This window comes from Aristolochia californica, unplaced genomic scaffold, assembly GCF_029961685.1.
Source record: "Aristolochia californica isolate CCGP_79_NKW_82.1479 unplaced genomic scaffold, dmAriCali1.0.hap1 SCAF_11, whole genome shotgun sequence".
In the NCBI taxonomy this organism is placed as follows: Eukaryota; Viridiplantae; Streptophyta; class Magnoliopsida; order Piperales; family Aristolochiaceae; genus Aristolochia; species Aristolochia californica.
Window position 1 is genome coordinate 1843844 of NW_027181782.1, and position 16188 is coordinate 1860031.

At 37.2% G+C, this 16188-nt stretch overlaps 2 protein-coding genes across 2 annotated transcripts; one reads left to right on the forward strand and one right to left on the reverse strand.

Moving 5' to 3' along the window:
• Positions 1-1887: 1887 nt before the first annotated feature.
• On the forward strand, positions 1888-14509 carry LOC137944056 (vicilin-like seed storage protein At2g18540). The gene is made up of 12 exons (XM_068789561.1): positions 1888-2239; positions 2501-2648; positions 3271-3366; positions 3648-3724; positions 5051-5130; positions 6388-6448; positions 12683-12750; positions 12867-12948; positions 13512-13595; positions 13698-13775; positions 13863-13982; positions 14168-14509. Exons 1-12 carry the CDS (start codon positions 2072-2074, stop codon positions 14342-14344), a joined length of 1239 nt encoding a protein of 412 aa, XP_068645662.1. The 5' UTR covers positions 1888-2071; the 3' UTR covers positions 14345-14509.
• A 61-nt stretch (positions 14510-14570) lies between these two features.
• LOC137944057 (uncharacterized) lies at positions 14571-15958 on the reverse strand. The gene has a single exon (XM_068789562.1). It carries the CDS (start codon positions 15546-15548, stop codon positions 14841-14843), a length of 708 nt encoding a protein of 235 aa, XP_068645663.1. The 5' UTR covers positions 15549-15958; the 3' UTR covers positions 14571-14840.
• Between the last annotated feature and the right edge of the window lie 230 nt (positions 15959-16188).

Sequence of the window (16188 nt, forward strand, 5' to 3'; positions counted from 1 at the left end):
TTCTTAATATTTTCTACTGAGTTTCTTCGTGCAAAATTTCTTCCGTTAAGATCTAGTTCTTTATAAAATTTTCCAATAAGATTTAATTTTTTAAAAGGTTGAGAATGAAGTCAGGTTTGGATGAAAATTATCCCTAGATCACATCATTAGCTCATGATAGGTGCATGTAGAGAAAGAAAGCTAAAGAAAGAACATTTCCAATTTTATATGGTATATCAATATACAATATGATTGGTGTATAGTACTAAGTTATTTGATATACGGGTATTTGTCTATTTATCGAATGGTAGAATGAGTAATCAGGTAAATAAATGGAATAATTATAAAAATATATTTTTTATAAGATAAAAAATCATAAAAATATATTATCATATTTTTGTTCTATTTAATAAACGATAAGTAAGTAACTGGGTACAATTACTTGAATACCTAATCAGATAAAGATATTTGTTCTATTTGTATTTCATTTAATAGATGATAAACGAGTAAAATTGACACTCCTACTCACTATGAAAACTCTAGAAAATAAATTTTAAACATAACAAAAAATTTCATTTACATATGATATATTTTGTATTTTATTCTCGTATATAGAATAAATTATTTTATATATCATTTATTTACCTATTTATCGAATGGTAAAATGGGTAATCATGTAAATAAATAGTGTTAAATTTAATAAGGTGGAGTGAGGGAGAAAAGAGAGAAGGAAAAACAATTCAAGTTGAATGGAGAGAAACAAAGGAGAAAACATGTGATTTCTTGTGTCATTCTCTCTTTATAGACAATTTTATAAATAGAATACAGTGAGACTTATCTTTCATGAGATTCACCTTATAGTCCATGAAGCTTACAAATACGTGTTACATAAGACTCTTTTAGATTATTTATTATGACTTTAAAAAATTATAATAAATAAAATTTAATTAAAAGTTTATAAAACTATAAAAAGTAAAAAAATCACAATATCATATACATATAAGCCTAATAATATGAATCAATATTATAACAACGGCTAGCCAATACAACCCAAAAGATCGATTTGTTAGGTGCGGAAAGCTACCGCCTGACACCCACCCCACCCATTGTTGACTGCCTCTCACGGGATTTGAACGTGGGACGTGGCGTGTCCAGCTCTGATACCATGAAAGCGGCTAGCCAATACACCCAAAAGACCGATCTGTTAGGTGCGGAAAGCTACCGCCTATAAGAGTGGACGAAACCACTCTTACACCCACCCCGCCTATTCTTGATCGCCTCTCACGGGATTCGAACGGGGGACGTTGCGTGTCCAGCTCTATTACCATGACAGCGGCTAACCAATACACCTAAAAGACCGATCTGTTAGGTCCAAAAAGCTACCGCCTACAAAAGTGGATGAAACCACTTTGATATATTATTCTAATATATAACAAAATCTTTAAAAAATTATTAAAAATCCTTAAAAAATGTACTTGAATCATAATTATCTAAAAAATATATTCACTCAAATAAAATTTTATCAAACTTATCGAAATACTCTTATACATAATCGGGTAATTAGTACATATGACATTTATTCGTTTCCATTCCATTTAATAAATAGTCAATTAAGTAATGTCATAAATTATTCGAAGAATTCACATGTTTGTTCACTTACTAGCACATTTTTGAATAATCGATAAATAAAAAATTAGGTAGACGGATAAAATTGACACTCCTAAAGAAGGGGCCTTCTCTCCTTAGTGGATGAGAGTAGTTTGATATTTTCAGACTGTGAAGAGTAATTACCAATTGATCTTTTTAATCAGATTCTCCTGAGTCATATAAGAGTGAGTCGACTCAGTAAAACGAGAGAGTGAGATCGAATCCAGTGAACCGTGAAAGGTCTCCAAATTCATAATTCACACGGCCCAACCTGGATTCACCTCACCTCTCTCCAGAGAAGAGAAGTTTTCCTTGTAGGGGAAGAAAGGTACATAGTACCCGAATCCGAAGAATAGCCCCGATGCGGCGGAGGAATTAGAAGCGAAGTACATCAGAACAGAAAAAGCGCTGCTGTTCTCGGAATCAATTCCGATTTCTCCTTCAAATGGCGGGCTTGTCTCTGAAATGCGGTGATTGTGGGGCCTTCCTCAAGACTGTGGAAGAGGCTCAGGAACACGCCGAACTCACTTCACACTCCAATTTTTCTGAATCCACTGAAGCTGTGCTCAATCTCGTTTGCACTACTTGCAGCAAACCCTGCCGATCGAAAACTGTCTGCTTTTTCTCCTACTTTTGAATTGACACTTCATTTCGATATTGATTTCGTTTCTGTAGATTGTTTGATTAGTTTTGAATATTGGGTAATTATTTATTGAACTGAGATGCTTGGTGTTTCTGCTCATGTCAGATGATACCTTTTAATACTCTGCCTTCAGTTTTTCTGCGTATTTTGTTTGCTAACTCTCTTTGTTTTATGTTTATTATGAAATATTGAATTTTTCAATTGATGGAGGCTGTGTTTCTGGTTGTTAAGGAAACCGATTTGCATACAAAAAGAACTGGTCATGCTGATTTTGTTGATAAAACCTCTGAGGCAGCGAAACCCATTGAATTAGAAGCTCCGAAAGTGCTGCCTGAGTCAGAAGAGGGGAACAAGAGCGCTGATAGCGAGCCAGGCCAAGGTGATTGGTGTGCTTTTGAAGGCTAAATTTGAATTCAAATATTAAAGCTATAATTGGATCCTTCGTTACTCCTAATCTAAATCTTGAGTGTGGATTTGGGAATACTTTTGTGCATAATCGGTCATTTAGTAGGTTTTTTAGGGTAGGTAGATTGATCAACTTATAGCCTGTACTATTTCATTAAAAAAATAGAAAATAAAAAAATGAACATTATATCTCGTACAAAGTTGTGTGATGTATAGAAAGGCAGTGATTTGGGATGTTCAATCAGGACATTTTTCTATTGAGCATTCACATCATACTTATAATGCATTATTGCCTTTGGGTTTAATATGTGGACTATTCAAGTTTTCATTTAGGGTTTAGTGATTATTGTATCATGCTGAGCTTGGTTAGCCAATCGTCAACTCGAAGATTAAATTTGAGTCTTCATTAGACTACAAGAATCATTTTTTTCATGTTTTCGATTTTGAATCATAGACATTTACATTGAGAATTTCAGAAGTCGTTAAAAATTTTATGTGAATTTCTCAGGATCATTGGTGATAGAAATTTTTTTATGTGCTTATCTTCCTGGCCTTAACTGCATATAATGAACTATGGTTCAAAATTTTTCTTGTAGAAATGGTTGTTCCTGAAGTTGATAAAAAACTGCTTGAAGAACTTGAATCAATGGAATTCTCTACAGCAAAGGCAACACGGGCACTTCATTATTCTGGTGAGGTCATCAATAGGAACAGTCTCTTCTGTCATGTTTCTGCTTTCCTTTTTTGTGCTTCTCTTGTAGTGTACACACCATTTATTATGTCTTTTGGTAAGACTTTGAATATGTCGTTTGATGCTCTAAATCTTGGATATGCATATTGAATGTTTGGAACTCTTGTTGTTGTTATATTATTATCATTTTAATGTTGTTTTATTAATAATAATAATAATAATAATATGATTATTATTATTATTATTACAATCGTTATCATAATTTTCGTTCTTATTATGCAGGTAATTCTGGTGTCGAAGCTGCTGTAAATTGGCTTGTGGACCATGAGCATGATCCAGACATTGATGAAATGCCAAGGGTATGATTTTAGTCTGTGATAATGGTTCCTAATTTTTTTTATCAAAGATTTATATGTATAGATATATTACATGAAGAAATATCTTTTTTTGGTATGTGATGGAATTTTTTTTTTTTTTTTTTTGGAAGAAGTATGATGGAAAAATCTTGTTTGTTTTTGGTGGAGTAAAATGTCCAGTTTGTCTACATGTATCGGTGGTTTGATTTAACAACCTTTTCAATATGTTTTAGTGGAAATGCGATATTGGATTGTGTGTCTATTCTGATAACAAAGTAGATGAGGTCTATGTAAAGGTGGTCATCTAGATTCATTCAATTCATATTTGGAGCAAACTGTCTCTCACATACTGCAATTTTATATCCAATCTTAATTTCCTCCTTGCATTGGAGTTCTTAGAGTGCAAATAAGATGTGAGGACATTTTAACGTTCTCTGAGTCATTTTCAGGCAGTCTTGTATTTTTCTGTCTGTCTGGCATGATCTTGCTGTTGTATAGAAGGTGGCACATGCAGCTGTTTTAAGTTTTACCTTAGAACTTAGGCAAGAAGGGGGAAAATAATCCTGGAAGGAAAACTAGAAAATTGAAGTGAATTAACTCACTCCCTATCAACTCTCACAATTCTCTAAGCTATATACACCTGCTTAAAAACTGCTCTTGTTTGTGCTAAGTACAGATTTCTATGTAAAATATAACATGAAGTTAACCCAAGATGGCCTTTCTCCGTCTATATAAAGCACCTTCACTTTGTTAGCTGAACGAAGGTTCTTGAACCTATAACATGTTTGAGGATTAGGTGTTACTGGTTGGAAACTATGGTTTTGAGGGATAAAGTTGCAGATCCACTGTGCTTGCTCTTCTTTGGTACACCAGAGTTCTTCACTCAGAGACATGCTCTTAGTCCAATGAATGAGAACTTGTCTTGTCCCTTCAGCTAGTAAAGTAGTTATGTTGGGAACTGTTTTTCTTCATTTCAATCAGTTTGAGGAGAAAAGACATTCTGCACTTTTTTTTGTAGATTCTATGCCTTTATTGTCACCTCTTTTCTGCCCTAGTGGTCTCTGACTGTTTTAGACAGGCTTCTGTGATTTTTTCTAATTCTTTTTTGCTTTGAATGGATGTATCAGCACAATTCCACTGTATTTAGTGAGGTTCATTTATATGAAATGGTTATAAGATACAATCAGACATTTCAGATTATCCAGATCAACTTGTCAAAATTAGAGATAATTACAGGAAATGCATTGCTAGTGTGAAGTTGGGTCCAAGGCATATCCGAAACAAGTACAATTCTAACTCTTCATGCTCTTGGGTGTTTATTTATTACAGGTACCAGTTGAAATCAAAGTAGAGTCCGGAAGGCCATCTTTGACTCCAGAGCAAGTAAAGTTTAAAGCACAAGAACTGAGGTGTGTCCTCTATTGCCACCTTAATGGAAATTGATCACAATTAAGAAGCTACAGTTGGAAATGCGTACAGCAAACAGAAACTAAGGAGAAAACAAAAATGGAGATGAAATCTGAATGCACCTTGAAGTTTAACCTAAATCAATCTGATCAAAAGTTTCAACAACCCCCTTCTTTTCTTCTTCTTCTTCTTCTTCTTCAACTCCCTCTTTTTTAAAAATAAACAACTGATAAAGGAGTTTTCAGTTTGAAGAAGAAACCCCTGGTGAGACTTGAACCCAAGACCTTGCACTAGAATCCCCCCACCCCATGTGATCACCAAGCCACAAGTCACTTCCTTCTTGTATTAGTAACCTCATAGAACTGAGCTTCCCATCAAATCTCATTCATGCACTTGCTAAATTATGTAACATTACTAAGATAAAAATTTCCTAGGACTGCTGACTTTTAAGAATAAGCAACAGATAAAGGAGATAGTTGCTGACTTTCAAAAGCTAGTTAGACTAAAAAAGAGTTCTCAGTTCTTATCTTCCTTTTCCTTGTATATATGTTCCCCATATATTTATGTTCTAAACGCTCTGCATCAATCTCCTCAGATTGGAAGAAAGTCTTCCTTGATTGGAATGACCTCCAGTGATTGTCAATGAGCTCTTTACACTTCAAACTGATGTTTCTAGCTTCCAAACGATTTTGTATTTTTGAAAGATGACAAACCATATCTGCAGCCTTGATATTAGCTTGATATCTAGTGGTTTAGAGAGATCAAAGTAGATTGCGGATTCGTGTCTATCACTATTCAAAAGGAGTTAACAGTGTCAATTAATTTGAGGAATTTGAGTAAATTCAACAGAAGGTGACCTTTAATGCCATTTCTTGGGCTTATCCAAATCGACCCCCCTGGCGAATTCCGAGGGCTGCTACTAACAACTTTAGTTTGACTATCATTTTGTGGTTGGTAGGTACCATTGAAATATGGTTAAATTTATTGTACATGCTCCGCATGAGGAAGTTAAAAAAGACTGGGACCATATATGAAGATTATAATCGATTTGTGGTGTCCTATTGATATTTTTTCGGTTGTGAAAGAAACTACTTATTTTATATCTTTTTTTGAAGAAGCTATTTATTTGTTTATTTATTTATAAATTACCATTATTGAATTAAATTGATAGCATGTGACAAACTGGAAATCTGTTGTTGCTAAGAAAAATATAATTTCCTCTGTTCCTTACTTTTTTCCTGCCATTTTTTTAATTGAAGGGAGAGAGCTCGTAAAAAGAAGGAAGAGGAGGAGAAGAGAATGGAAAGAGAAAGAGAGAAGGTACAAACATCACTAAATTACTTCAAAACCCTCTCTATTTGTTAGAGATTTAATCTGTAATTGGAGTTTGCAGAAGCTGATGCATATGGTTATTCGTGATTGTTGGAGCATGTAAGGTTTGCTGAATTGAAATGATAATAATTTTTACAAACAGATAAAGTACATATTATTGTTTTGCCATCTTGCTGATGATATACATAGCGCTAAGGATCTGGTGGTCCTCAATGCTCTCTTGCCCCCACTCTTTTCCTAATGGTCGCCTAACTGATGAAATACTGTAAGATATGTCGAAAATGGTTGTTCATTGCCTGTGAGTAATATCAACTTTCTAAAAAATTGCCTGTTAATAGTTTTACAATTTGGAAGCATAGACCAATTGCCTTGGTGCTGTGAGTTTTGGTTCTGGTCCTCCCATGTTTTGTTCTATCAGATCAGCAACCATGACCACAATGCACATTCCATATGTATGTGATGCTGATAAATGTAGAAGTGGTATTGCAATTTCTATATCTCTGAAGCAATCCATGATCAACTGATGGCAATCCTTCATATTCTGTATTCCTAAACAATGAAAGGTTGCAGAAAACAATATTAAAGATAAATACAGACTTACCAGAATTTGCTAATAATGCCAGCAAGCTACAGTTAGCATTCAAGTTGACCCTTGGAACTCTCACTGGAGAATGTAGCGTTATTTGAAGTTTGATAGGAAAAAGTTCCACACGGACAAGTCTGGTAATGAAGGCTGGTGAATGGATTGTGGCAATTAGAGGCCAGTAAAAAGTTGAAAAAAAAATTTCCCCGGTAATGACGGCTGAAAACAATGGTGATTGTCGACAATGAACACAGGTGAAAATGAAGAATTTAGAGCCTAGGCTCTGATCCCTTAAAGAAAATGAAGAATAAAAACTTCTTTTCCAATTTTCATTTTTAATAGAAAGAGAAAATAAATTCCCTGAAATTTGAGGTTGTCTAATCAAGGATGCACTTCCGTCAAAGTATTAGAGTTGATCAACCTCTCTAGCACTGCCAATTATCTTCCTCGAGCGTATATCCTGAAATTTATATCGAGATTGAGTGAATTAAGCAACACAATTTGAATTTTTAGTGAGTTTACTGATGGACAAAAGATTACAAGACAAGGTAGGAACATGTAAGACAGATTGCATAGATTCTTAGAAAGAGTAATAAAACTTTTCACTGCAACTGAAAATAAAGACCCATTTGCAATATGTACTTTAAGATTACCATGATAAGGAGTATAAGACGAGAACAAATGAGAAAGATTGGTCATATGATCACTAGCACCTGAATCAACTATCCATAGTGTGTGATAAGAAGAAGAGTTAAGGGCGATAGGAGAACTACCTTTTTGAGCAAGTGAACTAGTAGTAGAGGTATTTGGATTAGATTTTGACTGATTCTATGGTCCAAACAGATTCTCTGACTGTTCCTTATTGAATAAAGGTGTCTCAGAACTATTGGGATGAACGGCTTCCTGACTTTGTGTAGTTGTCTGCATACCTTTACTATCTTTGTTCTTCCAGGTGGGAGGTTTGCTATGTAACTTCTAGCAGATTTTGTGGTGCGTTTGGGCTTATTGCAATAATAACACCACTTTTTATCTTTTTCAACCCCTTTCGTGTTATCACCACCATTGGAACCGAACTTAGTTCGCACCAATGCCGAGCTTTCCACAATCGACTTTTGATGATCAGGTTCTTTGTCACCCCATAGCTCTTTCTGACTTTCAACCACTCAAACAAGAGTAAAAGCTTCAAATCAGGAATGGATTCTTTACCAAGAACACACATATTTGGTTGAATTCAGGATTGAGTCCCGACAAGAATTGGAACACTCTCTCCCTCTTCAACATGTCTTTTATTTTTTTCGTGTCTGCAGTAGTTTTCATTTCCACATGTTGATACATATCTATCTTTGTAAACAACCCCTCACAATTTTTTATAGTAGTCTATAACACTTGAGGACCCGAAACTCAACTTCACACTTTCTAGCCACCACATTCCGCTTTTTGCTTCTTCAAGTCACTAGATTTTTTCTTATAAAGGTGCAATATTCAGATGTAGACCTCCTAACATTTATGCTTCCAACCCAGTTAGCATCACATAATGCTTCAACACATACATTATCACTCTTCTCGAACAATAATCCCTTGCCTGGAGTCCGTTTAAGATATCTGAGAATTCTATAAATTGGGTTTAAGGGCTCCAAACGAGGGGAGTGCATGAATTAGCTCACAAAACTCACTACAAAAGCAATGCCAGGTCAAAAAATGAGATAATTAAATCAATTTTCTAACTAATTTTTGATATTGTCACTTATGCATCCAATTAAAGATTCTCCCCCTGAAGAAAAGTTTGGGGAAAAAATTCATAGAAAGTAACTCCATACTCACATAGACCAGGTTGAAGGATCAAAACACTTATATCCCTTTTGAGTTGATGAGTATCCAAGAAAAACACATTACGAGCTCTCTAGTCAAGTTTACTATGAGTATGACTGTGAACATCAACAAACACAACACCACCAATACCTTGGGAGATAGAGCCTTGAAGAATTGCACAAGAGGGTAGGTCTCCAACAAGATGTTGAGAGGGTTTTGAAACTGACATACCCAGGACGACATTTGATTGATGAGGTAGGATGCAGTAAGAACGACTTCTCCCTAGATGTGTTTAGGAATCCTAGTGGTAAACTTAATTGCCCAAGCTACTTCTAAAAGGAGTTTGTTCTTGCTTTCAACAATACCATTTCGTTGAAGTGTGTCGACACAAGTTGTTTGGTGTTCAATACCCCTTTCCATGAGAAATTGGCCAAGAATGGAACTGAAGTACTCTTTGCCATTATCCATTCTTTAGGATTTGAATTTTGGTATAGAATTGGTTTCAATCATAGTATAAATCTGAGTGTGATCATCTATGAATGTAATGAACCACCATGTCCCCATTATATCTTTCATTCCCAATGGCCCCCAAATTTCACTATGTATGAGAAAAAAAGGTCGGGATTGTTTGTAAGGCTTGGAAGGAAAAGTGGTACGATGATGTTGGCAAGTTGATAAATTTCACATTGGAAAAGAGAAATAATTTTATTTTTGAAAAGTGAAGGAAACAACTTACTCAAATACAAGAAATTTGGATTGCCTAGTCTAGTGCCATAATATTATTTCATCTTTTTTTTTGAAATGAGGTGTATATACTATAAAAGAAAGGGAAAAGAACAAACAAACCTATCTAGGAGGGCCTTCCTCCACAACAAGGTGTTGAAGTGAAATACCCGTCTTAGCCTGAATGTTTGCCAAATGATTGGCAGAACAAGGAATGTGCTTCCATTTACAATTTAAAGAAGAAATGAAATTACAAATTTCTGAATACATATCCCAATGACGCCGCGGAGGTCTGATAGATTTTGCACACCAGTTAATGATAGTGTTTGAGTCCCCTTCGATACAAAGGGGGCTCTCGAGCCGGCTAGTGAATACTTTGATTCCGTTCAGCAATTCAGAGAGTTCTGCAGTTGTAGAGATGGAGATGCCAAGAGGGCCCGCAAAGGAGAAAAGGAGATAACCATTTGTATCGTGAATGACCCCTCCATAACTTGCAGGGCCGGGCGCTTCCATCAAAGTTTAGCTTGAAATGGCCCGTTGGAGGAGGAGCCCAGGTAGCCATGATCGGTGGGCGGGAAGGCTAAGACAGCCCAACGACCACCTGCCAATTTCCTCTGAGGTTATAGCTGCTGAGGTTTCTGAATTCTTTTTGGGTTAGGAGCCAGATAGAAACTTGGCCTGTAATGTTATCAGACAAGATTTCAGCGGGGGAAGATTTAAATTCGAATTTTCTCCTGTTTCTTCCTTTCCTATAATGTGCCCAATGGAGCATGAGAGACATTTTTCCAAGCTTTGGGAGACTAGCACGAGGATAGTGGATGGGAGATTTTGTGCAACTCAATATTAGAACCCAATTTTATTTAAAAGGTCGGTCCTAACAGAATGGGCATAGTGGCAAGACAAAAGTATGTGATTAGGGAGTCTGATGTGAGGATTTTATTTTTGCAGGCGCTCTAGATAAAGAATTTTGCACGAGGTGGGGTTACTGAGGAAATTGTAGGCTGAAGCAGTTGAGAAAGTGCCTTTTGTACAAGGTGTCCAGATCAGAGTATCAGGATTGAATCTGGGTTTGGCTCTGGAGATGCTCGAAAGGAGATTGGATGCCAAGAGGGCTTCAGAGTCCGAGAGGTCTCTCCGGAGGTTCAGATTCCAGCCCCCTTTTTCAGACTAGAGATCTGAGATAGAGGCATCAATATTTCTAGCCAGGACAGAGATAGACTCATAGTTAATGTTGAGGTTGGATTGGCCAGTCCACCAATCGAACCAAAATTTTGTGGTGGTCCCATTGCCAACGTAGCAATTAACAATTTTCTTAAAATCTGGCAGTAGCAAGGATATTTTTTTCTAGGCTGGCGACAAATGGTAGTATCTTCCCCCCTTAGTCCACCATCCCAAAACCTTGCTGGGTTTGGCAGCAACTAGGGCTTTCCAAATTAGATCAGGAAAAAAGATTGAATTTCTAGATCCATTTAAGGAGACGAGCAGAATTTGTAGTGGTAGTGTCTCAGATACCCAGTCCGCCTTGGGATTTTGGCTTATAGACCTCTTCCCATTTTACCAAGTGATAGTTAATATTATTTCATCTTTAATAGAAAGAGAAAATAAACAACCTGAAATTTGAGCTTGTCTAACCATGGATGCACTTTCGTCAAAGTAGTAGAGTTTATCAACCTCTCTAGAACTGCCAATCATCTTCCCTGAACACATATCCTGAAATTCACATCGAGATTGAGTGAACCTAGCAACACAATTTGAATATTTAGTGAGTTTGCTGATGGATAAAAGATTACAAGACATGTTAGGAACATGTAAGACAGATTGCAGCGTCATTGGTCATATGATCACTTGCACTGTGTGTGATAAAAAAAGAAATTAAGTACAACAGGAGAATTACCTTTTTGAGCAAGTGAACTAGTAGCAAAGGTATTGGGATTAGATTTGGAGTGATTCAATAGACCATACAGATGCTCTAACTGTTCCTTATTGAATAAAGGTGTCTTTGAACTACTGGGATGAACTGCTCTCTGACTTTGTTTTGCTGCCCTCATACCTCTACCATTTTTGTTCTTCCAGTTGGGGGGTTTGCCATGAAACTTTCAGCATTATTCCTTGGTATGCCTGGGCTTATTCCAATAGCCATACCACCTTTTATCTGTCTAATATTTAGTCCCTCAAATAAGAGTAAAAACTTTAGTAAGATTAGGAAAGGGTTCTTTACCAAGAACACAGTCACATACCTGGTCACGAACATAGTCACTCTCTCCCTCCCCAACATGTCTTTTATTTTTTTCACGTTTGCAGCAAATTCCTTTTCCACATGCTGATACATATCTATCTTTGTAAACAACCCTCACAATTTGTCATAGTAGTCTGTAACATTTGAGGACCCGGAAGTTTCAAACATGGTGGTAGAGAAGCTTGATAGGAAACTCATCATTGCACCTTTCCACACAAACAAGTCCAACGATGAAGGCTGATGAAAGGATTTTGGTAAATAGAGGTCGGTAAAGAGGTGAAAAAACTTTCCAGTGATGAAGACAAGAAAGAATGGTGACTGACAACAATGAAGGCTGGTGATAAGAAGAATTTAGAGCCTAGGCTTTGATACCATGAAAAAAGTGAAAAATAAAAACTTATTTTTCAATTTTCATTTAATATCAACTCCAATGACTACAATATATACAACATAGGAGAATGAACCTAGACATATTTCAACATAAAATGAATCTGGATATATTTCAACATACAATGATTCTAAGAATAAGAGAATGAATTTGGACATATTTCAACAAACAATGAATCTGGACATATTCAACAGGTAGACATGAATTATTATAGCTTAGGAAGTACTTTTTTACAATTCCTTTTAATTTCTCGTGATTTTTGGTGGAGCGCTTGTTTGGAAAGAAAATACAGACACTTGTTGTGGAGAAAGGAATATTTTGGGCTCTAAGGGTTGGTAATGTGAATCTTTTATGATGTGTATTGTTTCCATTGATTTATGCGCAACATACTTGTCTTACATTTGATTTGGTTAATTGTTATTAAGGCTTTTAGTCAATAATATTATGGTTTTTTACATTTGCTGGTATTGATATTTATTCAAGGAGCGAATCCGGGTTAGCAAAGAACTCTTGGAAGCAAAGAGAACTGAGGAAGAAAATGAAAGAAAACGGTTTGGCTAATTCTGTTCTTTTTTTGTTTAAACTCGTACCTCTGTTGGATTTAAGTACATGCACCAACAAGTACATATGCAATACTTATTGGTTGGAGTGCTCTTTTCTGTTGCAGTATGATAGCCTTTCGGAAAGCAGAGAAAGAAGAGGAGAAAAGAGCTAGAGAGAAAATTCGTCAGCGGCTGGAAGAAGATAAGGTCTTAATTTGAACTAGTCCAAAAAATTTCTGCTTTGATAAATACATATGACCACTATGAAATAAGTAAACGAATTAGATCTCATCGCCAAACATTACTTCCATACATTAGTATCTCCTTGCTAAAAATTACTTCCGTATTTAGTATTACAAAAATTATGTTCGATGTCTTTCGTGATGTCAGGTTGTGAGCACAACATGGTCTATGTTTATCAATTAGTTCATTTGAAACCATTGTCCAATCCCAACTACAATATATCTGGTAGACCACGCAATTGACCCTATTGTGACATTTGGGAGACTTCTGGTGTTCTGCCTTACAGAAGCAGAAAATTAATTAGATGAAGTAATATGATCAGATATGCGTAGTTGCCTTTTTCCTGGATTAAAAAAGTGATAGCCTAGAGCAAATTTATAAAAACATATGGCATGATAAAGTTTTGCAGGGCGTCAAGTTAAAGTCATTTGGTGAAGCTTTCGAACTAGATGAACATTAAAATTTAGCTTCTCTTCCATCTCTTTCTTTTGGCGGTTATCATCTTTTAACTGGTGCATTTGTTATAGGCGGAGAGAAGAAGAAAGCTTGGATTGCCTCCAGAAGAACCAGCAACTGTAAAGGCTGCCGCCCCTGTTGTAGAGGAGAAGAAGGTTACTGATTTTTTTTTTTTTTTTGTCTTTCCCGTTCACAAAAAATCTTCAGGTTCTGTGCCTACCAGTATGAAGGCTTTCCTATGATTTGCATGTTTGCAGAGTCCTTTGCCTGTCAAGCCTGCATCAAAAGCAGAACGCATGAGAGACTGTTTGAGGTCTCTAAAGCAAAATCACAAGGTCAAGACTGTGGATGTCATTTCATCAATTAGCTGTGAACTTGACGTGGCTCTCATCTTTTGTATTGTCGTTGATTTATTTGTGCAGGATGAAGATGCTAAAGTGAAGAGAGCATTCCAAACACTACTTACATATGCAGGGAATGTTGTAAAGAATCCTGGTGAGGAGAAGTTCAGGAAGATTCGGCTCAACAACCCTACATTTCATGTATGCATATTTCTCTCTTTCACTCTCTCTTACTCTCTCATGAATCATCTACTGCCACACTGACTGGATATAGCTAGAATTTGATCAGGTCAGAAGTGAGATTTGTTAGGAGATCAATGGCAGAACTCTTTCATCAATAGGATCTTTCAGCTTTTCTGAAATGTTTTGTGATATATAAATGGCAGGATAGAGTTGGCAGCTTAAAAGGAGGCATAGAGTTTCTTGAGATTTGTGGATTTGAAAAAATTGAAGGCGGGGAGTTCTTGTTTCTGCCCAGGGACAAGGTCGACGTTCCGGTACTGAACACAGCTGGGGCAGAACTCAATTCTGCCATTGTCAATCCCTTTTTTGGCGTTCTCTAAATGTTATAGAGAACAGCCCTTCTAAGAACCGACATATACATTTGTCATGGAATTGAGAGAAACTGTAGAGAATCAAATGTTACAGAAGACCTTCACAGAATTTGTACTTACATTTGCTTAATCTATTGGGTTGATTTGGTGTTCTTGCAGTTTAAGAGTTAACATGCTTGGCTGATTCTATTAGAACTATATTTCAAGTTTCAGTAAAGCAGGTATTCATTGGCATCAATGTGAAAAACAGAGCCACCCAGAGTGAACTAGGAGGCGATGCTTGTTGAAGCTATTGTTGTTCAATCATAACTGCCCAAAATTTCATGAACAAGAGTGGGACAAGAAGGAACCCCATTACATGATCGATGTAAGACAGATTCTATTATTTTCCGCCAGCAAAAATGAAACAAGATATTGCAACATTACTAGTCTGTGAATTCGGCCCAACCATCCGCCATTAAAACCAGATAAAGAGCAAACCCATCGATGGAAACATCCCCGGATGTCAATCCTTAACCTTCCCGTAGTACCTCTTGAACGCCCGGGGGAGGTAAACGGGTAACAAGAACCCAAACAGATTGAAAGACCAGAACACCAGATTTGCGACGGCAAGGCCCCGGCCGACGAGCAGCCTCCTGCTCGACCCGTGCTCGCCTTCGACCTTCGCAATCTCGGCTCTCAACCATTCGGACAGTGTGAACAGTCGCTTGGTGTTGAAGAAGACCGGAACGAACACCCTGGTGGGGAGTGAAAATTGTCTTGAGAACGTCACACCTTCCATGAAGATTTGGGATGACAAGAGGAAGACGTGAGGCGCGGCGGCCTTGATCCCCTCCGTGTCCCCTTCGAGAATTCCCTCGAATATGTAGACAAGAGGGAAAAGTAATCCGACGAAGGCTCCGATCCATACGTACAGAGGCAACAATTTGCTGTTGCCGAATACCTGTTCGGTGTGGAGAGACGAAGCAGGGAAGGCGACTTTGGAGAGGAAGAAGACGTAGAAGAGAGAGAAGAAGGTGAAGGTGAAATCTTCGAGGCTGACCATCCCGCTGGCGGCAAAGACGATGGTGATCACGATGGCGTTCAGTTGGCGGAAGGTGAGGAAATGGCAATTGGGTACTGGTTTGATGGTTTCCTGGATGTGGCTGAGGCTTCCCGGCTCTTCCTCCTTCGGAAGCTTGATGTCAGAAGAGGGTCCTACACCGCCTGACATTGTTCTGCTCCAAATCGAAAACAGAACTGGATTTCTCCCCTTTCCCTTTATGAACACGAATCTCAGGAGCTTTTCGAATTGAACAAATAAAAAAAAAAACAGGATTTTCGAATGCGTCTTCTGGCCTTCAAAGCAGACAAGGAGGGATTATGGAATAAGCAGAAAAAACTTGAACACGGATCGACAAACAAGAAAAAAAACTGAACCCAGTAAAATAAAACCTTTACCCCTTTGCAGCAGAGAAACTTACGCAAGAGAGCTAAAACAGAAATGAAGAGAACAAGTAAACAAAAACAGGATTTTCAGATTGGGTCGTCTGGTTTTCGAGCAGAAAATGACGGATCATCATACAGAAAGACACAGTTAAGAAGAAGAAAACAACCCATAAAATCAAACCCTGAACTTTTCAAAGAAAGGGGAAAAAAGAAGATTTTAACGGTGAATCGGTAAAGGCGAATGAGTTTTCTGATTTCATGGTGGAGGAGACGGTGGAGGACGATTTCGTGGAACAGTACGAGGACACGTGTCAGAGTGGATTCCTGGGAGAAAGCGGAATTTGAGACGTGGCGAGGCGGGAAGTGAGCAGTTAATTTAGTTTTTTCTGTTTTTAGCCAGAGAAGTTAATTTAGTTAACACTGCA

Bases quoted from the DNA above. Each gene is read 5' to 3' on its own strand.
- LOC137944056 (XM_068789561.1), top strand. From the start codon at position 2,072: ATGGCGGGCTTGTCTCTGAAATGCGGTGATTGTGGGGCCTTCCTCAAG. The intron at 12,751-12,866 runs GTTTGGCTAATT...TTTCTGTTGCAG, and splicing joins GAAGAAAATGAAAGAAAACG to TATGATAGCCTTTCGGAAAG. The intron at 13,776-13,862 runs GTCAAGACTGTG...TTATTTGTGCAG, and splicing joins CTCTAAAGCAAAATCACAAG to GATGAAGATGCTAAAGTGAA.
- LOC137944057 (XM_068789562.1), bottom strand. From the start codon at position 15,548: ATGTCAGGCGGTGTAGGACCCTCTTCTGACATCAAGCTTCCGAAGGAG.